This window comes from Ochotona curzoniae, unplaced genomic scaffold (assembly GCF_017591425.1).
Source record: "Ochotona curzoniae isolate NIBS_2020 unplaced genomic scaffold, NIBS_Ocur_1.0 contig_2723, whole genome shotgun sequence".
In the NCBI taxonomy this organism is placed as follows: Eukaryota; Metazoa; Chordata; class Mammalia; order Lagomorpha; family Ochotonidae; genus Ochotona; species Ochotona curzoniae.
In genome coordinates, this window is record NW_024465573.1 from 20,436,039 (window position 1) to 20,460,942 (window position 24,904).

The following is a 24,904-nucleotide window of genomic DNA, read 5'->3' on the forward strand; positions in this document are numbered from 1 at the left end:
TAGAATCAAAGACAACAATTAGAGCCACTATCTTCCTCCACCCACCAAAAAATTGCTTTGATTAAGCTTAATGAGCCTTGTCACACATATCAACAAGCTTTGAGTAGAATCTTCTTATTCAGTCATCCACCCGACATCTATAGGGTTCTGGGTACATTGAAGCTAGGTTTCTCAGCCTTCTTCTGACCCCTCTCCCAGCAGCCCATCTCTGCAACATCTTTGGGCCGCTCCCATCATCCAGAGATCCAGACTTACTGAGCCCTACCACCTGGGCTCCTCCCTGCAGTCATGCTTCCTGTATGTCCTCCTCATGTGACCAGTGTTTGAGAGTCTAGGGGTCCTGCCAAGTGCCCTGAGCCACCCTTCCCAAAGCCCAAGAAGGGTATTCAAGGGCAGATACAGCTGGTCCATACCAGCCTCCAATTGGATCTCAGGAACACTCATATTGTTCTTTCCCCAAACATTCTGCTCATGATGCTCTATCCCTTGAAACCCTTGGCTGGCTCCCTCTGCCTTTGGGATCCCTCAGCAGCATGTTTAAGGTCCATTACAGTGATCAGCTGCCAGCCTTTTCTCCCACCAGCCACTTTTCTTATCTCCTGGGTTCCAGCTCATTCATGAACTTTTATTGTGTTCTTCCCTCTGTATCAAAAGTCCTTTTTAGGGGCAATGTGATGGCTCAATTGGCTAATCCTCTACCTGCAAGTGCTGTCACCCCATATGGGCACTTGTTCATGTCCCGGCTGTTCTACTTGCCATCCAGCTCCCTGATTGTGGCCTGGGAAAGCAGTAATTAGAGGATGCCCAAAGCCTTGGGACCTTGCAACAACATGGGAGACCCGGAAGAAGCTCCTGGCTTTGGATTGGCTCAGCTCTGGGTGTTGCTGCCACTTAGGGAGTGAATCAGCAGATAGAAGATCTTTCTGTCTCCTTCTCTCTGTAAATTTACCTTTCTAATAAAAATAAATAAATCTTTTTTAAAAAGTCCTTTCTGTCAATAGTCTCTGCCCCTTCTACCTGTCCATCCAGACTCACCTCACCTCTACAGGAGTCTCCCAAGGGCTCTGAGCACTTGGCCTAGAGGAACCAAGAGAATCCAAGTCATTTATGCACCTGGCTCCCTTCAAGAAAGCAGGAACCCTGGAGGACGGACCTCATACTATTATAAAATGTCCTTAAAATTCATCTTAATCAAATAGTAATGCATGCAGACAAGAGGTAAAAAAAATAAGTTTATTTAAAAGATTTTTTAAATTTATTTACAGAGAAGGAGAGGTGGTAAGAGAGAGAAAAAGAGAGATACCTTCCACCTACTCATTCATTCCCTAGATAGTTATAAAAGCTCACAAATGTTGGATCAGAGGAAGCCAGAAGCTTCATCTAGGTCTCTCAGGTGTGTGCAGGGGACTAAACACTTGGGCTATCCTCCACTCCACTGCTTTCCCCAAACCATTAGCAGGGAACTGGATTGTTAGTGAAGCACCAGGGCACAAACCAGCACCCATATGGAATGCTAACATCACAGGCACCAGCTTTACCAGGTATACCATGCCAGCCCCAAGAAATAAGAATTTTACTCAGAGTTCCCTAGAAGCAGGAAGCCCAGCATGTCACACTAAGAAGGCCACGTGCAGAGGAAGCACCTGAGATGGTCAGAAGGCAGAGGGAATGAAGGGAAAGCTTGGCCTTCGGTAGGATTTCCATGGGGAGGAGTGGGAAAGTGAGGTAAGCAGGCATGACATTGGCCAACTGGAGTCATTTCAGGAGGGTCTGGGGGCCCTGAGTGATTAGGTCAGGTTTTGAGGAAGAGTGACCCCAAATGTAACAGCCCTGTTAGGCCCCCAAAGAGGAGGCAAAGTGTGAGCTTCAGATTAGTTGGTTTGCATATGAAATGCAAAAAGAAATTACCTTTCGAGGAGATCCTTTGGTGCAGTAGCTGAGAGACTCCAGCTGGGACACTTGCACCCCATCTCAGAACAGCTGGATTTGAGTCCAGCTCCTGTTTTGAGTCCAGCTTCGTGCTAATGCACACTCAAGGAGGTGGCTGTGATGGTCTAAGCACATCCCTGCCCGCCACATAGGAGATCTGAACAGAGTTCTAGCCTGGTCCAGCCCTTGCTGCGTAGTGAACCAACTGATAAAAGATCTCTCTCTGTCTGTCTCTCATTCCCTGTATCTCTGCCTTTCAAATTTACAACATCCCCCCCCCAAAAAAACTGCATAATTATTTCTTGTGCCAGCACAAATACAAGCTTTGCGTCTTAGGTGGATTTCTCCCTATCCTTTTCTCCCTATCCTTTCCCCCAGTGCCCAGACTAGAAGGAATCATAAATGCCTTTACTTCTGGTTAGAGTGAGAGCTGCATCAGCTCAAAGCCAAAATGTTTGATCATCAACTTCACCCAGTAAGCTGTGATGGGAGAAAGGAGGTAAGCACTTGCTGAGCAGTCAGTGCTGGGGATTCTCCCATAAAATGCACACTCCGAGTGACCAGGTGGCTCTACACACCAGCTTGCCTCTTATACTTGGAACCCTGCAAGGAGTAGGGGAGGATGTTACTCCCATCTGATCCATATTGGAAACTGAGGCTTAGAAAGCTCAAATGATTTTGTCCATAACCAGAGCAAGAGCTGAGGGTCTCCAACTGCCCTAGGAAGGGAGTCACTTATCCCCACCAGGCTGGAAGGGCTCCATCGAACAAAGGATGGCTCTTGTCTTCTGTCAGGAGATCACAGTCGTGGAAGAGCATGGGTTTTTTTGAGCCAGGATTTGAATTCGGTCCCTACCCTTCCCAGCTGTCATCTCAAGCATGTTACTCACCATCTCTGTGCCTCAAATTAGCCCTCATCAGGGCTTTTGCAAAGACTCAGAGTCAGTTCGCTTTGCACATACCTGGAACGGCTCCTGATGCAAAGGAGCGAGCTGCCTACAACGTGCTGGTTCCCTGCCCGCTCTTGAGGGTGGGAGTAATGGGTGGGCTTGGAAGACAAAGGCATGCTCAAAGCCACAGTCACATCGGAGCCAGCCTCTTGGTCATGGACAGCCCTGCTCTGGGCAGGATCCCCAAAGTCTGTGGGCTGCGAATGAGGAATATGAGATTTGTAGGCATGAGGCTCAGACGAAACCTCAGGAGTGAGGATCGGCAGCCTGGAAATCACTGCTCAGGGCTAGGTGAAGGTGCAATGACATCAGGGCTCAGGTTAGGCTGCAGAACTTCTCTGTGTAATCCCATGAGGTTGAGGAGCAATGCTGAGCTCCCCTGACTTCCACTAATAAGTTCTTCTGCCTTCCCTCCCCCAAGAACTCATTAAATCCCTTCTGAATGCTATTTTCATTTCATGGTTCCAACACCCAAAGTAACAGCTCCATAAAATTGCTCCCAGCAGGAGATCCCTTTGGCTGATCCTGAAATAAACTCTTTCCAACTTCCTTCTGACCCAGCAAACACATAAGCCTCCATCCCAGTCATGAGCACTGGCACAGAATGTGTGGCTCTGGCCATGCCCGTGTCCTCAGCAGACATGGCTGCCTTTCCTGGGTCTGCCTGCTTCCTGTTTGCATTTGAGGGACTCCAGCCCATTCTGGGAGCCCTCTGCTGTCTGCACCAGCTGCCCTCACACTGCTGCTGCCCATCATTTCAGCTGCCTTGCTCATCCTTTCTTGTCCAGTTTCCCCTTATGCCTCCTAAGGCCCTGCCTTCAGCCGAACCTTCATGGACCACCTCTCTTTACTGCAAAGGCTGATATCAGATATGGATAGGCACGAGGACAATTCAGGGTCCCAGAACCTCCACATGCCATCATCCTCTCTCTCCTGGGTCTGTCCAATCCTCTTGATGCTTTAGAGCCTGCAGTTTAAACAAGGAAGTAGAGACTATCTGGCTCGACTCCGTTGCCTTTGTGACACACAATAACATCCTTCAGACCATGCACACACAAGCACAGCTCCACAGAGTACTTGGTCTATTTATCTGTATCTGAGCTCTGTCTTCTAACCCATTTCCTCTGTGCCTGCAGCAGCCAGTGTGGAACTCAGTGTGAGATTCTTGGGAGCAGGACTCTCCTTGCTTGAGTCTCACTGCTGCCTCCCAGTGTCTGCAAGAATAGGAAGCTGGGGGCAGGAGGAGCCCGAGTTAAGGGTCAGGGACACAGGGTTGTTGTTTTTTTTTTTTTTAAACTGGCATATTACTGGTTAGTTAAATGCCCACTTCCAAAGGGAACATTTTAAAAATCTATGTCTCAGGGACAGTATTTATGGTATAGTGGATAAAGTCACTGCCTGTAGCACTGGGCTTCTATATGAATTGTTTGAGTCCCAACTGTCCTACTTCTGATCCAGCTCCCTGCTAATGTGTCTGGAAAAGCAGGGGAGGATGGCCCAAGTTCTTGGGTGCTTGCACACACTTAGAAGCTTGGAAGAATCTCCCGGTTCCTGACTTCGGATCGGCCTAGCTCTGGCCATTGCAGCTGTTTGGGTCGTGAGCCAGCCAGATAGACAATGGACAGAAGCTCTCTCACGCTCTCTACCTGTCTCTGGTTTTCCAATAGATAAATAATTTTTTAAAAAAACAATGTGCATCTCTACATTACGTACATTCTCCCCATTTACACTGAATATTGCTCAATTTCTCCTGAAATCCCCTCCCGAACATTGTCATAGCCTACCTTCTGCAGCAGGCACGGGGAGCACTGCCGGGAAAAGTGGACAGACGCAAGGTGAATTCACAATGGAAAGATACCGGGGATCTGATGCGAATGCTTGCCTTTAAGCAGCACAACTGAGCGTCATGGGTAGGGTTATCTGGCTCTTCACTGCTGGATTCTCAACCCAACTCTGCCCCTTGCTAGCTGTGTGTTTGGGGGAGGATGCTTAATCTTTTTGTGCCATCAGTTCCTCATCTGTAAATGTGAAATAATAACAACAACCATCTCATTGGAAGGTTACGTTGGTCCATACAGTGTGCACAGTACCCCTAAATGCTCGGTAAATGGAGCTGCTACCAGACTCAGCTTAGTACACATTGTGTTGCAAAAGACCTGAGACCAGGCAACTCATTGTAAAACACATTCTGAAGTCTGGGGAGTCTGAGAGCATGCCATCAGGACCTGCTCAGCAGCTGGCAAGGAGCTTCCAACTACATGGCAACTTGGCTGAGGCCATTACATGACGTGAGAGCAAGCATGCGAACATGGGTCTCTTTTCCTCTCCTTATGAAGCCATGGGACTCCTCGTGACCTCATCTGATTCTGATCACCTCCCAAATGCTCCACCTCTAAATAATATTAACATATTAATTTGAGATTAAATTCCAAACACATGGACTTGGTGGGGAGGGAACACACCCAAACCACTGTAGCAACCTTTTGGACTTTGTGGGGGTGTCACAGGAGTACACAGGCAAGAGTCTGCAGTCAGAGGCAAGCTCTTCCAGTATCCTGACTTCAGTAGCAACAAGAACCCCAGTTCTCCAGGGCCCACAGAGAGCAGACACCCAACATGGCAACACCCCCTCCTAGCAGTTCAGAGAGAAGCTCTTCTCAACAGCCCCATGAAAGCTGGCATTGAAGTGACCCCTGCCCCCAACTTCAGCCACAGTGAAGGCCAATTGTTGTCCACCAGTGCGTGATAGACATGAGTCATTCACATTAACACCCTTCACTCTCGAGGCAAGAATAGTCTTGGTTATCACCACTGTCCAAGAGTGGCTTGGAGTTTCTCAAACACTTGATGCAAGTGTCATTTTGTAATCTAGCTTAACCATGTAAACCATAATAAAATGTGACTGCTACCACTTTTTTTATATAGAAACCACTAATCCATTAATTTAGCATACCAGATGAACTCATTTTTATGCACACTTCTGGATGAAGTTTTCCCTTTTTAATTAAAGAGTGTCCTGAAACTAAAAGTCAAGCTGTGAAAAACCCACTGCTATTCACAACTACCAAGCTGTAGAAGTAGGGATGCCTTGGTGCCATGCATCCAAAACCTAGAAATACACTAGATGCTGAAGCTCATAGAACTGTGCAAGTTGTCACATAGTTGGCATGAACACAAAGTAGGCGTCACCAATTTAGAATTGGAAATATGTGCAGATTAATAACATATGGCTCCTGCCTCTGCTGGATTTAAACACTCCAAATAGAGATTCTCTTTTTAAAGGAAGTTCAGAACCCCTGCTGTGGTTGTTAAAATGCTCTGCTGTGTCCCTCCAAACCCTCCTTGGGCTTTTCCCAGAGCAGCTGCTCCATCCAGCCCCTGTGCTGAGACGTCCCCCTGTGGATCGTTTCAGCAGCCTCTCCCATTCTCTGTAAGACAAGGCGAGGACTCCTGGTTTGGCAGAGAGTGTGGCAATCCTGTCCCCACACACCACCCACTGTGGCTCTGGTTCCCTGATACTGATCTCTACTGCAGCCACACAGAACCACTTGCTACTTCCCAGGCAATGTCAGCTACTTTCACAATGGTCCTCTGGCCCCGAGTATTCTCCCTCCCTGTCACATCCATCACCGCCGTCACCCTCCTAAGCCCCGATGAAGTTCAGTCCCGGCAATCATTAGTCTAACACACTCTATGTAAGCAGCCCCCTGGTTCATGCATGCTCCTGCAGCACTTTAGATTTTTAACTCAGGGCTAAAATTATTGGAATGCATGTCCACATATCCCACCCAAGTATGAGCTGGGACTAGTATGGCCAGAGAGTCCAAAATAATAGCAGCCCCTTGCCTTGTTGCACTCCTGAGGACAAGATAGGTCACGAGCAACTCTACTGGAGTCAGCCTCAAAAGTTCAGCCAGGGTTCTTGCTCTTGCTGACCGTGCTCAAACCGGCATGATCTGATTTAGAAATATGACCTGAACATGTACCACCAATGTTTCTGCCAGTATACCAAGTAGGATTAAGATAAGATATCAATGCTTTGGAAAATCATGATTGTTCTTTGTGCATAAAATAAAGAATTTCAATTAAAAAAAAGAATAATAACAGGAAGAGAGGAGATGGAGAAGGGAGGCCTGGTGCAGTAGCCTAGTGCCCAGGATCCCATATGGGTGCCAGTTCTAAACCCAATGACCCCACTTTCCATCCAGCTCCTTGCTTGTAGCCTGGGAAAGCAGTCAAGGACGGCCCAAAGCCTTGGGACCATGCACCCATGTGGAAGACCCAAAAGAGGCTCCAGGCTCCTTGGTTTGGATGAGCTTAGCTCCAGCTATTGTGGTCGCCTGGGGAGCGAATCAACAGATGGAAGATCTTCCTCTCTGTCTTTCCTTCTTTCTGTATATCTTACTTTCCAATAAAAATTTTTAAAAAGAGAGAGAGAAGGAAAGAAGGTGAGGGGAGAGGAGGGCAGGGCAGCTATGGGCAGGGGGTGCACGAGGTGGCCAACAACTGTCCCCACCGCCCCCTTATGCCAGGCCTACCACCTCCTGGGATCCTGGACATAGCCCTTCCATGCGAAACCTTATTCCAGGACTCCCTCGTAGCTCCCCCACTCCTTGCCCTTTCACAATCATCGCCCCTTCTGTGTCACTTCATTTCTGTAACAATAACACAAGGAAGAATCATGGATTACAGATGACTAACTGGGGCCCAGAGAAATGAAGTGATGGGCCAGGCTTTGAACCCAGGAACACACCAAGGGCCTCCTCTGAAGGTGCCAACTCCCTACCAGTAACCAGGGAGGGGAGAACGTGCGACTCAATATTCTCTAAGAACATGATGAAAGCTGGCCAAACATGGATCAGAGACAGCATTTCCATTCCATCCGCGTCAGTCTGCTGTTAATATGGAAACATGCTCCTGTGGTGACAATCTGAACACCACTTACCTCTCTTAGTTGTCTTAAAAGGTTACATGCTAATAGTAAGTAGGGAATTGCCACACCTACCACATCAATTCCTTCACATCCGTTAGCATCTGTCCATAAGTGGCAATAAGGTAATTGTTGCAAACTCTTTTGCAGTGGTTCAATCTATGCTCTCTCAACAAATCATAAGCACAGCTGCTTTCCTGGGTGTCTGCCCCTTTGAAGGCCAATGTTGCTTGATTCAGTGCTGGGGTTCAGTGGCGGGGCACCCAGGAGACAGATGTTCAAAACTGGGGTATGACTAGGTAATCAGGACAACTGGAAAATTGGCCAATAAAAGATAAAAAACAACAGCCTTTTATGTTTGCCTGTAGCTATTTGTGCAGCCACCACAGCCTTCTTATTCCTTTCCTTCACATGGTCTTTGCAATGGTTTGAACATGTGCTCAAAACTTCATCCTCAGGGCTGCCATGTTGGAAGGGGTTTAAGTGCTTATGTTTTACTCTTAAAAAATTATTTATTTGGACAGAGATCTTCCATCTGCTGGTTCGCCCCCCAAGTGACTTCAATGGCCAGGACTGAGACAAGCTGAAGCCAGGAGCTTCTTCCAGGTCTCCCATGTGGGTGCTGGGGCCCAGGACTAGGGCTGTCCTCAGCTGCTTTTCCCAGGCACACTAACACAGAGTTGAATTGGAGATGTAGCAGCTAGGCCACGAACTAGTGCCCACATGAAAAGCCAATCCCAGGCGGCATTTGAAACCACTCTGCTCCAACACAGTGCCACTCCCAAGGTTCCACTCTTACAGATGGACTCAAGTGTTGATGAAAGGTCTCGAGGCCGGGAGTCTGATCTCTTCCTCTCCAGCACTCTCTTTTCACCTCTGTCATGGGTTCACACAGCAAGGTGGTCCTCGCAAGATGCAACCTTTGCATCTTGGATTTCCCAGCCTCCAAATCCCTGAGCCCAATAAACTACTTTTCTATATAAATGATCCAATCATGGGCTTTCTGTTCCAGCAGCACAAACTGGCCCAAGACCATTTTACCACCTGGGACTTAAGCAGGGTGTTTAGTGTTCATCCTGCTATACAGAGGAGAAGGAGAAATGCAGTAAAATTCAGTAACTTCACGGCCTCCTGAACAAACAGTGGAGTCCAACTTGGCAAATTTCCAGACTAGCCCCTCCCAAACGCCACCTATACCACCGAGCCAACAATCCCTGAGGGACAAGTTACCCAGCAGCCAGAGTGCTCACCTGCTTTATGAGCAACCTCTAAGGCAATCTTGTTTAATCCACATTTTTCCAAAATGCATACAAGGATTTCTGTCCCAACTGCCTTCCCGAGCTGTCCCTACACATCTGTTTTTCCTAATTGGTTCTGACTCACCTTGGTTTTCCCCAAAAGGCTGCCGTGTGAGAGCGATCACAGTTTTCCCCAGTGTGTTCGTTTCTGGGAGGTATGCAAATGGGGTCGGAATGAATCACTTTGGGTATTTTTCCACTTCACAGGAGCCCATGGAATCATAATTGGCTTGGGCTGCTGGGAAAGCAGCCCCAAAATGTGTGTAGGATGTGCTTTGGGGTGCTCTTAGAAGGAGTGGGGGCTGCCAGAAGATGGGTCAGTTTCTTTACCCATCTGACTTGCCAAGTTGACAAGTGTAAACAGTAGCTCCTATAGAGTCCAGAGTAAAGTTCTGCTCAGGGCTGCACTCTCTAGGGCTCCTGTCCTGCCAGGTCAAGGCTAAGGTGAGGCAGCAGGCAGGCTGGCCTTGAGTGACCCAGAGCAACTGCTACTGATATTTCACACGTTGGATATCTCCCTTGCTTCACCTTACACCCAGCCCTGCTGTCCAGGCCCTTCTTTGAGCAAACCTCACTGAAGTCACATACCCACCCAGAGCTCAAGCCCCTTCCCCCAGCCAGACTCTAGAATTCCAGTGGCCTGAGCCTGCTTCCAGAGGTTATGCAGGCTTCTTGCCTCGAGGGCAACCCCTGGTGGTGGGCATAATCCCAAGGCAGACTGTCCACATGGCTGCACAGAAGGCCCTGTTTGGAGGCCAAGCTGCATCACAGGCCGGGAAGATCAGGTGGCCACCGGTCAGCACGCCCCATGCACCTAACTCCAGGGTGAAAATCCCGGAATCTGAGAATTTGATATTTAACTTAGGCCTTCTACAACCTTATAAGGATATGTCCATAATGATGAGAGGATTTATTTATTTATTTATTTTTATTTCTAAGGTAAAATTTACAGAGAGAGAAGGGAAAACAGAGAGTTCTTCCATCCACTGGTTCACTCCGCAAAAAGCCAAAACAGCCAGAGATGGACCAAGCTGAAGCTGAGAGTTAGGGGCTCTGTCCAGGTCTCCCACATGGATGCAGTGGCCCAAAGACTTGGACCATCTTCTGCTGCTTTCCCAAGCATGTTAGCAGAGAGCTAGATTGGAAGCAAAACATCCAGGACTCCAACAGGCAGCCATGTGGGATGCTAGCACCACGGGCAGAGGATTAACCCTACTATGCCACAGCACCAGCCCCAACAGTTTTAATTTAATGATTTGTTATCTTTTTTAAGATTTATTTATTTTTATTAGAAAGACAGATATACAGAGAGGAGAAGAGACAGAGAAAGCTCTTCCATTTGATGGTTTACTCCCCAAGCAGCCGCAAAGGCCGGAGCTAAACTAATCCAAAGCCAGGAGCCAGGAGCTTCTTACAGGTCTCCCAAGCGGATGCAGGGTCCCAAAGCTTTGGGCCGTCCTCGACTGCTTTCACAGGCCACAAGCAAGGAGCTAGATGAGAACTGGAGCTGTCAGGACTAGAACCGGCGCCCATATGGGATCCCGGCGCATGCAAGGCGAGGACTTTAACTGCTACACTATTGCGCCAGGCCCATGATTTATTATCTTGATGCATTCCTTCTAACTGTTTAGAATTATGGTATGTTGGGCCTCTACCTGCACACTCGCCCCAGGTCCCACATGTGCTCATTTTCTGGAGAGGAAGATGTAAAGGTCAGATAGGAAGTGACACACACCTGCTATTATAAATCTGTCTGCCTGGTACAGAGCCACTGGAATCAGTTCTTCCCAGTGATTTGTGATTATGCCTGCCAGGTGGGGTTGAGACTGAATACAGGGATAGGTTTAGCAGGGCCAGCCATGAAAGGTGAGAACATATGGAGAAGGAAGAAGGATAGCACATGCGTCCACTCACAGGACTCTGAGTGGCAGACAAGGCCAGCCTGAGGCAGCACACTCTGTTGGACCCAACACCTGTTCCCAGGGTTACAGCCTGTCACAGCCCAGATGCCTGCTCTGGACTCTGCAAGCCCCAAACCACCCTTGCATGGGGTAAGGCTGTGGTCAGAGGACACTGAAGTCCCTGTGAAGGGAGAGATCACTCAAGATTGCTGCTGCCAGCCTCGCGGCAGCTGCATGCCAAAATACCCAGAGAGATACCCTGCAAGGGTCTTCTTTCCTCCTTGAGTGCGAACATCCCTCCCACTTGCGTGAGCCTCTCCTCTCCTGGATCCGCTGTACAAACACAGGGCTCACTGCCAAGATGTGGGAACAGTAAATCTTCCCTCCTTCTTTTATTCATGCCCTCAGTGCTGCAGGCAGCTAAGGAAAAACAAACTCCACAAAATCCCTGTGGGTTCTGGCAGTCTGGTAGCTTCTTCTTCACTCCTCTCAAAGGCCACTGGAAGGCAGGGACCAGGGAATGGGCCCTTCCAGCTCCCAGGAGGACGGCAGGCTTTTCTCCCTGCTCCTGAGTGTGCACCACCATTCTCAGACAGCACCTGTCACACATTAAGCCCTGTACTGGTTTCTGCAGAAATCAATGAGGAAACCAAGAAATCCATTTGCAAGGCACTCTGGGGTGACTCTCTACTTGTTTCATCCTCCAGCATCCCCCAAATGGTCAGAGAGCACCTGGGCTGGGTACAGGTGCTTTGCAGCAAACCTTAGGTGAAGTGAGCAGAGATAGGATCCACTAAAACGAGAAAACAGTCAAGTCAACTTTGGGCTGTCCAAAGGGCCTCTGGGCCAAAGCAGTATCTGCTGGTTTCACTGTCTACCAACCGGGACCCTCCTCTTCCTACTCTGGGTACCAGGGAGGGCGTCACTGGACTCAGTCAACCTCAAGGAGGACAGGAGGGTCCCAGGAGGCTGAGGGGCCCTGGATTTTTTGCAGAACTCTTGATACAAAAGAGAGGCTTAGTATCAGCCACCATCCTCATTGTCCTGGATTGAAGGATTCCCCAGGCTGGGTCGAAAACATTGGGAGCTCTATATACCAGTGCTGGACCGAAGAGCATGGGGAAGGGTGACTTGCAAGTCTCTATCCTGCTGTCTATGCCTGTCAGGGACCCAGAGGTCAGGCCTGCAAGCAGAATGGCTCACAGCTGTGCAAGTACTTTCTCCAGCTCTGTCCCCAAGGAACAGGGTCCTCTCTGAGGGTGTCCCAGCTGGAAGGTCTGAAGCCCAGAAGGCCTGCATTAAAGCCGGTCAGACAGGTAGACACCCTGCTGACCTCCTGGTCTAGACCCCTCCTCTGACAAGCCAGAGGTCACAGAGCAGCAAGACCAAGCCATGGGCAGTAGCTCACTGCCCCATTACAGCCCTCATTGGGCTCAGTGGCAAGAAATGGGGTTTCCTATGGTCAGATGCCAAGGCTAGGGGCTCTATGGAAGGGAGTACCACCTCAGAGCAGCAAGAAGTGCCTTGTGTGTGGCCAGGAGAGGGCAGAGGAGAGAAGAACAATGGAGGGACTTCTGTTCCTACTTTCAGCATGGATAGCCTGTTCTGCCCTATGGTGGGTGAGCCGGTTCTACAAGAAGGAATCTGAGAACTGTTCCCCACTTGTTCTCAGCAGCTCTTCTAGGAACAGCAGAACTCTGCAGAAGCTGTCCCAGGGAGGGCCAGCCCTCATGCCGCAGTACCCTAAAGACCCTGCGGGCACAGGGAAGGGAAAGAAGAGAGAAGGGCTCCACCCAAGGCTTGGGGACCTGCGGTGAGCTTCCTGGGGAGTCTCAGGAAATTCAAAAGCTGTGCCAAAACTGGTACATGCTCAATGCATGGGGAGCAGAGGGCAGGTTTCCCTCACTGAGACCAGCCCTGACTTACCCCATAGCAGACGCCCAGGGAGGTCCCTTACAGCCTGGCTCTCCACTCACCTACCTGATTGGCCACTGACCATTGGTTGCCAGCAAGTCTCAGTAAGACAGTTGGCTTCTCTACCTGCCAGTTCCCTATAGAGCAGGTGGGGAGAGAGATCCAGCAGGGTATGCTGCTGACCCACGTTAAAGTCCTCTGAGAGCTGAGCAGGAATATCTTGCCAGCTCCACCCCTACCTCCAAGCAGCTGGCTCTAGGGGAACAGAGCCAGCAGGGCCGCTCCTCCCTGGCTTTCCTGAGAGTCTGGCTGATAGTGCTCACTAACAGAGGGAGAAGGATCTCTTCTGAGTCTCCAGCCTGGCTGGTGGCCTGGCCAGATCCCTGGAGCTTCTATGGACCATCAAGGAATCCTAGCCAGCAATCCCCTATGTAGTGCATTTGTTGTGCTTCTCCTACAGGAGGTACATGTGCATGGAGTTTAAGGCAGGTTACAAATCTCAGGGAGAGCTGGGAGCGCCTTCAAAGACTGCTTAAGAAGGGTCTACAGCAGGGGCCCTTGGCTGCTTGAGTGTCAGTGGGCTCAGTGATAGCAGAAACAGGTTGTGTCTCATGGGACACAGGTGACAGGATAGGTGAGTCAGTGGTGAGTGCCTCTCAAGGCCAACCTCTGCAGTCCCTGTAATTCAGCCAGGTGCCAGGTATAGACAGATCCCAAGCCTGGCGCTCACTTAGCTGAGTGATGTTGGGCTCTCTGGACTAAGGTGCTTTCTGTAAAATGGGGCAGTCAGAGTCACCTCCTTGGCACACAGACATGAGATCCCCCAGGCAAGCCGGGGTTATACCCTGAGAAGCACTGTTCAAATGCTACCGGCTGGGGAAAACTGGAGGTGTGGAAGGTCTGGGTTCCAGGGCACAGTGGGAGGCTGCTTTGACTTTTCCCACACGATTTCTGCAACTGGTCAGCAAAAACCCAGCAAGCTCCTCATCTGGAATAGATCAACAGCAAAAGCAAACCCTGACTTCTTCATGCATTTCGTGTAAACAGAGGAGACCCTCCAGGAATCATCTGTACAACAGCGGGCGGGGGGCAGGGAATATGCAGATAACATAGTTCTGCTATTGCTACATGCTAATTGCATTTCCTTGGATAAGCACCATAAAAAATTCATGGCAGCTTTCAGAGACAAGATGCCAAGTGTGTTTCAATTGCTAAAGAAGAGAAAGTAGGGAACGGCTTTAGCTGGGATAGTGTTAACTGGGCTTGACCCAAAAGGCCATGTTCCAAAACAGGAGTTAAGAAGGAGAGGTGTTCCCTGCAGGAAATCTAATCTTGCCTGTGAGAGCAGGGTGTGCAGGCTAGAAGCCACAGAGTGCCTGGTCAGCTGGGGCTTTTCATTACAGAAGCAGATGCAACCAATGAATGTCAGCAATTACGTAAGCACGGGTGGTTGATGTAGCAGTTAAGACAGCAGCCAGATGCTCCCATCCTGCACCAAAGTGTCTGGGTTCTGGCCCAGCTCCCAGTTGCAGAGTGCCGTAACTCACACCGCAGGAGACAGTGATAATGCCAGCTCCACCTCGCGGAGTCCTTGCTGCCACTCTGGAGACCTGGAGTGAATTTGCAGGCCCAGCCCCTGCGCTTTAGGCATTTGGGGAGTGAAAGAAACAACAAACTTTGGGGGGAGGAGGGTGGAAACAGGATGAGATAAATACGCAAATGACAAAATTCTAGAATAGACGAACAGCCTTGAGCACCGAAGCTTGAGGAAACACGCATGGCAGGAAAGTTGTATTTCTACCCCACAACACATCCATGTGAGATAGAAGGACTTTGACCTGAGACCACACAGCACGTCATTCGCTTTAATACCAGAACTCTTTGCACCAGCCTGTAGAACTCTCTTTTTCAAACCTATGCCCTATCCCAATACCAACCTCCTGGTTATACGTGGCACCTTAGCACGAGGGACCCACCTGAGCTGGGGAGAATGGGCAATAGCTAAGACTGCCAGGGCAATGAGGAGAACTTTGGGTTCTCGCCCAGCCCTGGCCCTATCAAGGTTGGAGTCAGGGAGGCAGTCAGCCTGCCTCTGCCTGAGGACACAGTGGGGAAGGCAGGGCTACCCTGAGCATTATGTGCACAGGACAGAGGAGGGGGCAGGCAGAGGGCAGGCTCCCAGATGGTTTGTCTCCAGCAACTGACTCTTCTCTCTTCCTCCTCACCCCTCACCATGTCCAACCCAGCCCCCATCTCTCCGATTGTTGAGCCTCCCTAGTGATAAAGAGTCACTCCACGTCAGATCCTGAGGGGAAGAGCTGGTGGCCCAAGGGTGGTGGCTGTGTCTCTCTTGCAGCGTAGTGTATTTCCCGCCATGGGCATCAGAGCTGCTGCTTCCGTTCCATCTAGTGGACCTGCCGGAGACCCCAGGAGACATGAGGCCAGGTGGCCATGAGAGTGAAGGAAGAGGACACAACACAGATTAAGGCAAACAGCCCCACACCAAAAGAGAAAAGAGCTGGACTCACGGCCTGGCTCCAGGGTCGTCACTTAGCCATTCAGAGCCTGGATTCCCACCTCTAGATTGGGTCTAAAATAGCTGAGTCCTCTGATGGGCTTTCTACGATTGCAGTGAGGAGATGAATGCACACCCCCAGGTAGATCCTAAAGCCATTGTCTTCCACCTGCACCCAAGCCCATGTCGGAGATACTTTCTATCACGCTGTGTACTGTTCAAGCACCTGCTGTGAATCACGTGCTCTCATCTGTGCCATCCTGCATGGTCCTCCCATGGACTGGAGGGAGTACCGTGGCTTGCCAGTGTCACATAAAAATGTAAGAACCCAAGCCCCTGGGTGCAAACTCTCCACACAATGGTCACACTTGGTACAAGAGGTGGCCACAACTGTTGTTGCCAGGAAACGGAGGTTGACCAAGGTTAGGAAGTTAACAGAGGCCACCAAGGAAATGACAGATCTAGACTGTAGACCCAGGCCTCCTCTTCCCCAGCTTCCTGGTCCCCTCCCAGCACCCACAGGTGGGGTGATTCACAGGGACCAAGGGCAAGTCCTTTCAAACCTCCCTGTCACCAACTCACTTGCACAATGTCATGGATCCAGTCCAGGAACGCAACCACATTGGCATAGACACCTGGGTGATTGGGTTCTGCACAGCCACGACCCCAGCTGACCAAGCCCACTAAGTGCCACATGTCCCCATCTGGACACACCAAGGGGCCTCCGCTGTCCCCCTGAGGGATGCAAGCATGAGACAGAGAGAAATAGCCAGTTAGTTCCTGCTGGTGCAGAAGCACTGCACTTCCACGGAGAATGAACTCTGCTACCCAGCTTCCTCCTCTCCCTGCTAGAACACCCCTCTGCACAAACCCTTATCACAAGCTCTAGGCTCTCTAAGTGTCCCTCCTTCCAGATGGACTGTCTCGTGTCCCCTCCCCCGGAGCACAGGCCTCACCTGGCAGGCGTCGGCCCTTCCGTGCAGGTAGCCGGCACACAGCATGCGGTGGGTGAGGGCTCCACTGTACATGCAAGAGCTATTGCAGAGCCGGGAACTGAGCAGGGGCACCACGGCGTCCTGGAGAGTGTCTGAGCTGTGGGCTGTGGGAGACACCCAGAGAAGCTGCAGGGCCCCAGCATGGGCCAGGAAGAAATAGCAGCAACAACAGAGGTGCACAGAGGTCCCAGAGGCATGCAGCCCCAGGGAGGGGAGCCCAGGTGAGGGGGCAGGTGTCTGACAGCTGGAAGATGAAGAAGAGGACTCACAGCCACCAAATGTGGATGTGATAACCTCCTGGGACAGAAAGGGCTTGGATTTAGGAAAAACTTCCTCTCCTGGAAGACTTGAGCAGCAGAACCTGGAGTCCCGGGCCTGGCCACGGATGATGCCAGGGAAAGAGCACTGGCATTGCCATGGCCTGAGGAAGTGGAGGTACCTCACTTTGGGGAAGCATGCCCCCCACCCATGCCCCTATTCCCCCAGGGCCCTGGGAGCTGACTCACCATGGCTGGGGTCAGTGTGGCCCCAGCCTGACACCCAGCACTGAGAGCCACTTGGGAAATGCTGCTCCTCGGCTGGCAAGCACACTGTGTCTGCAGGGAGACACAGGGTCACAGTCCTCACTCGGGCTTGGCTCTTCTCCCTACGGAGTCTGGGTGAAGGGCCAGGACAGGCAGATCCTCTCCATCCTCCTTCTCAGACTTGGAGCCAGGCACCCTGGAGGGCTGTGCAGCTTGTGTGCACGGACCCACCTTAGGGGTCTCCAGTCACAGCAGAGTACACATGGCAATGTGTACAGTGCCCTCTAGAGGTGGGCAGCACACATGCCACCACCTGCTGCCTGGAGACTGAGAGGGAGGTTGGAAACTCCTTTCAGAAGGCTGGCTGGGTGGGGCCACTAGGCAAGTTCTGCTTGGGACCACATGGTAAATCCCACATGCCTCAACTTCAAAACAGTCTAGGCTTTTGTCCCACAAAGATTCCAGGTGAAAGTTGTTGCAACATCAGATCTACGTGATGACAAAATTCACTTTGGTCCCAGATGAACGAAATGGTTTAACGCTTACAGCCCCACGAGGAAGCCTGAGAAACCAGCTCATCTCTTTCTGTCCACTGCTATTCTCCCATCCCTGCTCACCTGCTCACCCAGGGCCAGCATCTCACCTGAGAAGTTGAGCGGCGTCCGGAGCCGCAGGAGAGCAATGTCATAATCATGATTCTGGGCGCTGTAGAAGGGGTGAGGGATGATCCTCTCCACCATGGCCCCCTGGTGTGGCCTGGCTGCACTGTGGCTGACCAGCCCTGTGTGCACCCGCCAGCTGGACAGCCGGGACAGCCTGAAACTACACACAGGGCCCATGCTGAGCTGGGAATGAAGGGACCCAAGAGGCTGACAATAGGGACATGGCAGTTGGAGGATGCTTTCCAAAAAAGCTATCCATTAGCTGCCAGATCCTGGGACCCAAGACCATGCCTCTTATTACCATATTAGCAGGTGGCAAGATACTGGGCATTTGGCAGGTGCTCAGAAGATGCTCTGAGACAGAAGCAGTGAGACATTGTGGGTCATCACTCATTTCCTTCCTCAGTAACCCCTCTTTACAGCAAACTTCAGCAGGTCTTGTGTGAGCCCAGAACTCCAAGCTGAGAGGGGAACCCTTCCTTCAGCACTGTCTCCTTTTACCACATATGATGGGAGGGAGACACACCCCTCCCTCACCTCAGCTCCCTCTGCCTGTCACCAAGAGAAGAGGAGCAAATAGCTCATTCATTTGTTCATTCTTTCTACAATGTATTAAGCCCCTGCTACGTTGCCATGACTGTTTTAGGCACTGGGGACCCCGCCGTGGAGAAATCTACAAAGAGACAAGGTGATAAACCAGACTACAAGTGCCTGCATGGTGTTTCCAGCCTGAAGGACAAAGAAGGCATGAAGCAAATCACTGCATGGAAAAGCGTTTCATAACAGTGGTGATAAATGCGAAGAAGCCCAGAGGGCTGCAGGTATGGCAGCTTTTCAGAAACTTACACACGGAACAATTACACGGAACCAATCTTTACATCATGCCTGCTACTTGGGCAGATCTGGTCTTGACCCAAACGGAAAGTTAGGCATCGCCCTAGCCCCACCTGGAGGAGACAACTGGACATGGACTTTCACACGGAACATCCTAACAACTAAACAGAAAAAGACAACCATGTGCCCCCACCCTCAGGACTTGCCTGTACATGCAGTGCGCTGCAGTGACCACCCAGTGTGGGGTCAGCACAGAGGCCCCACACGTGTGCCTGGAGCCCAGGGTGACACTGGCTTGCCACGGCCAACGACCAGGGGCTGCAGCCTGTCCACCGACTATCCTGGAAGCCAGGGGCCTTGTTCCACATTCTGCCAATGGAGAAAGGTAAGACAGAAAGAGAGAGGTGTCAGAGCGGTCCTGATTCTCAGGGAATATAGCCAGGAGCCAAACCCCAGAACCAATGAGGCTGTCCTTACTTATCCCTGAGGGATGAGAAGGCCCATGTGTTGATAATATACCTGCCTGCCCCTCCAGTTGCGGGGATTACATCTGTGTTACCTGTGGAGCCCCAGCACCCACTCTAATGCCCATCCCACATTTAGGTCTGAGTGGAGAGAAAGGTAACTGGATGACGGACAGGAAGACTACAACTTCCCCCTTGAGCCCAGAATTCACACCTGCCCTTGGTCTCCTGAGACTGCCAACAGCTTATTCAATGACCATATATAATTTCCCCTTTGGAGTTTTCCAGAAGGGCAAGTGAGTGTCAGAGGCAATGGTAAACAGTGGCAGGTGGTGATGAAGGAGATCATCAACCCAATGGCTGCTGGGAACTGGGCCCTAAGCTCAGGCAGGGTTCTGTTTTGGGCAGAACCATAACTAATTTCAAGGAGGAGCCCAGCAGGTAGGTGGGCAAGAACTCCAACCCAAATCTAGCTGAGTTGTCCATGCGGCCGGCTGACACTCAGAGCAGGAGTGATACCTTCTCCCCTCCCTAACTTAAATCAGTCCAAGATCCAACTCACCAGAACATTTGAGGGACACAACTCGACCAGAGGTACAGTTGTCCCTGCAAAACAGAGCCACTCACAGGAAGCTGGACAGGTACCCATCCTGAGACTGCACATATATACCCCGGAGTGGGGGTAAAAGCAAGGGGTGGTAGCCAGTTAACAGGACTAGAACCCACTATTTCTTGCCTGCCCCACCCAAACACACACCCCCACCCCCAGACTCCCAGAGGGTGGCAGAAGGACTCCTTGGTCCTTGAGGATTGATTTGGGCAGGGCCCAGACTTGCAAATGAAGCATTTATTCACAGATAAGAAAGCGAGATTTTCCCACCAAGTGGCTCTGAGCTTCGTCTTCCTCTCTCACACAGGGCATGTCCTGGTTACCAGCTTCCCAAGAAGGGAAGAGATTTGCTGCACTGCCCAGCAGGAAGTAAAGGACCCAATTCGTCTAACCTTGGAAGCCCTACCTAAGATGCCACACCTCCTCCAAGAGGCCTTCCAGTCTGGGAGACAGCTGAGCAAACTCCCGAGAGCCTCTGAACTTGATATCAGACAGGTTTACTCCCTTGTGCTGAGTGAATCTGAATAGAAGGGAACAGAACAGGAGAAAATCAGCTTTAAACAGTGACATGAGAAATGGTGGTTAAGCAAGCATAACTGGAATGTGCCTGGAACACTACCAGCACATTGAGGGAGCCAGGCCCTACCCATGACCTCTTCTGGGATTTGTTTGTTAAAAAGCAATGAGGATGGGCCCGGCGGCGTGGCCTAGCGGCTAAAGTCCTCGCCTTGAACACTGCCAGGATCCCATTTGGGTGCTGGTTCTAATCCCGGCAGCTCTGCTTCCCATCCAGCTCCCTGCTTGTGGCCTGGGAAAGCAGTCGAGGACGGCCCAAAGCTTTGGGACCCTGCACCCGTGTGGGAGACCTGGAAGAAGTTCCTGGATCCTGGCTTCGGATCGGCATAGCATCGGCCGTTGCACTCACTTGGGGAGTGAATCATCGGTCGGATGATCTTCCTCTCTGTCTCTCCTCCTCTCTGTATATCTGACTTTCCAATAAATAAATAAATCTTTAAAAAAAAAAAAAAAGCAATGAGGATGCCATTGCAATGACTCAGTAGGCTAACTCTCCACCTTGCAGCCTAACATGTCATTATGGTTCTAGCCCAGGTGCTCCCATTTCAATCTAGCTCCCTGCTGTGACCTAGGAAGGTAAAGGAGGCTGGTCCAAAGCCCTGGGACCCTTCACTTGCACAGGAAACCCAGAGAAAGCTCCTGGCTCCTGGCTTCGGACTGGCTCAGCTCCAGCCTTTGTGGTCATTTGGGGAACAAACTAGTGGATGAAAGGTCTTTCTCTCTGTCTCTCCTTCTGTCTTTAAATCTACCTTTCCAATAATAAATAAATAAATACGTTTTTTTAAAAGGGCAGTAATGCTCAAAGGAAACAGCCTGGGGTACTACAGAGGCCAGAAGATAGCCCAAACTACCTCTTACTATTTCTTGAGCACTTTTCTGAGGGTGACAGCTCACTCACCAGGCCTTCCCTTGCACCGCCCCCCACCCGCCCACCAGGTTCCAGGTCTGGCTCCTGTTACCCGAGGTGCCCAAGGCTCCGGCAGATCCGCAACCCCAGGGCGGGGTTCCAGCCTTCGTGACAGACCAGGAGCCAGTCTGGCCAGGCCCTCAACTGCACCTCCAGCAGGAAGTCCTCTCTGTTTATTCTGAAAGACACTGAAACCACAACATACAAACCACATCCCACCTGTCGTGAGACAGGGTGAGCTGGAGGCCTCAAGGAGCCTCAGCAGAAGCATCTGGGTCACCCAGGATCCCTCATGGCCACAGTGTTGGCACAATTCCCAAAACAATAAAACCACTCTCCGTGGAACGCCTTGGTTTTGTATTTTAACAAAGTACTCTGGGGGGCTCTCTGTCACTGGTCAGTGGGGCAGCCCTGGGCAGCAAATCTTACCATCCTTCTCTCTGCAGGGCAAAGAACTAAGGCACAGGAGTGAGAGTATTTGTCCCACGTCAGGAAAGGCAGCAAGCAATAGCTGCTTCCAGGTCTTTAACTTCAGATCTTGTGATAGTAACAATGACCGTTTATTGAGTGTCTGCTTTCTCCAGGTTTTACAGACTGGATGGTGTCTCCTATAAATTCTTCTGTGGAAATCTAGCCCCCACCCCACCCCCGCGGCAACTGTATCTGAAGCTTCTGTCTTTCAGAAGCTCTAAGAAGGTAACTGAGGTTAAGGAGGTTCTAAAAAGTGGATACCAGCCTGTCATTAAACTGCAGGGAGAGACCCGGCTGCTGTTAGACACCTGCTGGCCAGGATGGGAGCTTTGCCAGGACCTTCAGCTTTGAGCATCCGCCTTCCAGGACCGTGAGAAAACAAGTGCCTGCGGCTTAAGCCCCCAACTCTGGCATTTTGCCCAAGCAAGCAAATTAATAAGCTTCACAATAAACCTTTTTTAAATATTAGCTTTTCTTTAATCCTTACTACTTCTTGCAGTATATATTTTTATTTACATTTTCTAGAGTAGGAAACAGACTCAAATATGCCATGTGCCCTAGGTTTCCCAGCAAGCCAAACACAAGACTCCAGCCTTGTTCTAATTCCTATAATTTGTTCTGACCACCAGCCTCCAGCCATCACTGTACCTTCCCATCCCCAAGCCTTACCTGGAAGGGAAAGGACAATACAGGAGGTAGAGCGAGGCTGCCCTGGGTTGACATGGTTCCGTACTGGTGTCACACCACCGCCTCACAGACCTGGCTCCTTTTCCCCAGCACTGCTGGTTCACTTTGTCCCAGACGGCAAATTCCCATCCCTCCTGCCCAACTGGGCTCCTGGCCAAACCCTAGACAGAGATCCCCAGGAAGTACTTCAAGCCCCAAGTCAGAGCTCAATGCTGCAAGGCTGGTACCTTGTCCCCATTCTCACACCACAGCAGGGAAAGGCAGAAAGGGACAGGGAACTAAGGGGGACTCCAGAGCTGTGGAAAGGGGTCCTGGGCTGGTGTAGAGTCTCAGTGTTCTAGGGGAGTGGCTCACCTGTTTTGGGAAGCGTGGGGGTAACAGGTTCCTGGCTGCTGGCCTCAGAACAGCTCACACTCTCCTCCTGCTGCAAGGGTCCGGAGATAGGCTGGGAGGCAGAGGGCTGCAGGTACAGCACTACAGGGAGGGACAAGGCAGAAGGGGAGGGGGGTGTCTCACAGATAAGAGGCTGGGACAGGGGAGGGATCCCCAAGGTGGGAGACTCCTCATCAGCCACCCTGGCTTTGGGCAGTCCCAACCAGTCCCCTGAAGAGTGAGTCACAAGGCACGGGTCCCTGCCTTTCTCGGTCTCTCATTTTCTTCCCTGTTCTTTTTCTCTCTGTGTCTTTCCCTCTGTCTCTGTTCCTCTCTTCTCTCTCATTCTCTCTCATTCTGGGAAAAATTTCTAGAAAAAGCTTGACTAGGGCCTCCCTGGATCATCCACTGGGTATTTTACACTTTCCACAGCAAGATTAAAATGTTCTTTTTTGTAGAGCCAAAAATCCTTCCCACTGCAGTTTTATGCTCTTCTCCTGTGATTATCTACATAGAGTAGGTAAGGAAATTGTTGGTCCCTGTCAGCACTTCATACCTACTCAGTACCTGCTTCCCTTTCCCAGATCCTGGCTGTTGCACATATATCTCCCTTATCGCCTTGGCCATGAAAGGCCCCTATACTTACATAGGAGCCAAGAGCTGACGCCAGCTCCAGCCAGCAGGCCCACTGCTCCCAGCACAGCCCAGCCATGATGCACTGAGTGCCAGCACTTTAACTGTGAAACTGGAAGACAGAAAACATTTCTATTCCCTATTCTCACCAGACAGCTTGACTCCACCTGGGGCACCCGCTGGGCTCCCACAGTGGCTTTGCCCCAGTCCTCATGGGCCTGAAATAGTGGGGTGAGAGGGCAGGTTCCAATGATGGCAGCCCACCAAGCCTACTCACTCCCCAGAATGAGAAGAGGCAGGTGCAGCTAGTGAGGGGATTGAGAGAGATTTCTGAGCACTGATTATTTGGACTGGCCCATAGAGCAGCTAGGGAAGCAGATAAATGTCTCTTTACTGCCCCCACCCCTTCTCTCCCCTCTGGCCTGGTCTGGCCGGCTGGGTTGTTGCTGGTCTCTCGGCTCTCCTCTGGGGGTGCCAGGTCCCGGGTCATCCTCTGTGTACTGGGTTTCCATCACGGATGGCTCATCCAGCATTCGACTCTGGGGAAATAGTGGTCAGCCAGCCAGAGTACCCATGTCAAGTACTGCCAAGAAGAGTCCCAGCCCATGTTTTATACCCACACTCCCTGCTCGCTGAAACCTGCAAGCTCTCCCTCACCCTGTGGCTTTCACAGATTCCCCTTCAGATCCTGCCTTCTCCCCTGGAGCCCCCGCACCCTCCCACCCCCCGCCACTAGGCTCTCACACAGCCTGAGGGAAAACAGAGGCTTGAACCTGGGTTTGGCCCACTTTGGTTGCCCACCCTTCATCTTGCCTTCATAAGCATCCAGGGCATCTTCTGGAGTCTCTCAACACCCACCCTGCTCCTACCACCACCTTCAACATCCCCTTCCCTTCCCATCTTTATTCCCTTCCCCATGCACTCTCCCACCGGGTCACTCATTCCATAAATATTACTTAGTCCAAATGCACAGGTCAGTAAAGAGGACAACTAGGGAATTCAGGAAACATACACTCACACACTCATAGCACCTCAAAGGCTTGGCAGCATAGCCCTGGAGATGTCATGGAAACGAGAAATGTATTAAACCACCGAGGAAAGGTGCAACAAAACTAATCATTGGCATTCGCAAGAAGAAACACTTACTTCTCACTTGGGAGATCAACAAAGGCTTCCTTGGAGAGGTCCTCACAGATGAGCTGGCCTTGAGATGTTTATGCGGACACAGAAAGGTGTCCAGCTGGTCCACAGAAAGGCTTTCAAAGACTCTGAAGAGTCAGAGATTTAAGAATGAAAAGGCACTGAGCAGCAAAAGCCATGTCTCTGCATCGGCAGCCCATGAGTCACACACAAGAGGAATGGGAAGGAAGATCCGGCAAAGCCCCACAGGTGCTCAGCTAGGCTAACAACCTACAAAGCGAACCTGGACAACTCCGGCCGTCTGCCCAAACACTGGCTTAGATACGATTTCCAAGCGTCACAATGAGTACTCTTTTGTGCAAACTCTCCCTAGTCCTGCCTTCATGCCCTGGTGAACTGGCTTTCTTATTCCTTTGGTTGAGGGCAGGAAAGCCTTCATCAGACTCCCCCAGGGTTAGTCACCTTTGAATCCCCCTGAAAATCACCACAAGGGTCCATGAGCACCCAGATCAGTTCAGCTGTCAAAGGGGGCTGTGACCTAGCACTCCCACTTCCCCATATCCTTCACCACTTATAGCTAGGAGCTGTAGGA

General features: G+C 50.9%; 1 protein-coding gene across 1 annotated transcript; it reads right to left on the minus strand.

Annotated features, from left to right (window-relative positions):
• Positions 1-4,603: 4,603 nt before the first annotated feature.
• Positions 4,604-23,705, minus strand: TMPRSS5 (transmembrane serine protease 5). The gene is made up of 12 exons (XM_040976727.1): positions 23,609-23,705; positions 23,186-23,284; positions 22,522-22,641; positions 21,062-21,197; positions 19,933-20,046; positions 19,479-19,522; positions 18,659-18,821; positions 17,600-17,778; positions 16,939-17,028; positions 16,394-16,536; positions 16,020-16,172; positions 4,604-4,687 (listed from the first exon to the last, which is right to left on the minus strand). The coding sequence occupies exons 1-12, from the start codon at positions 23,703-23,705 to the stop codon at positions 4,604-4,606; spliced, it is 1,422 nt and encodes a 473-aa protein (XP_040832661.1).
• Positions 23,706-24,904: the final 1,199 nt, after the last annotated feature.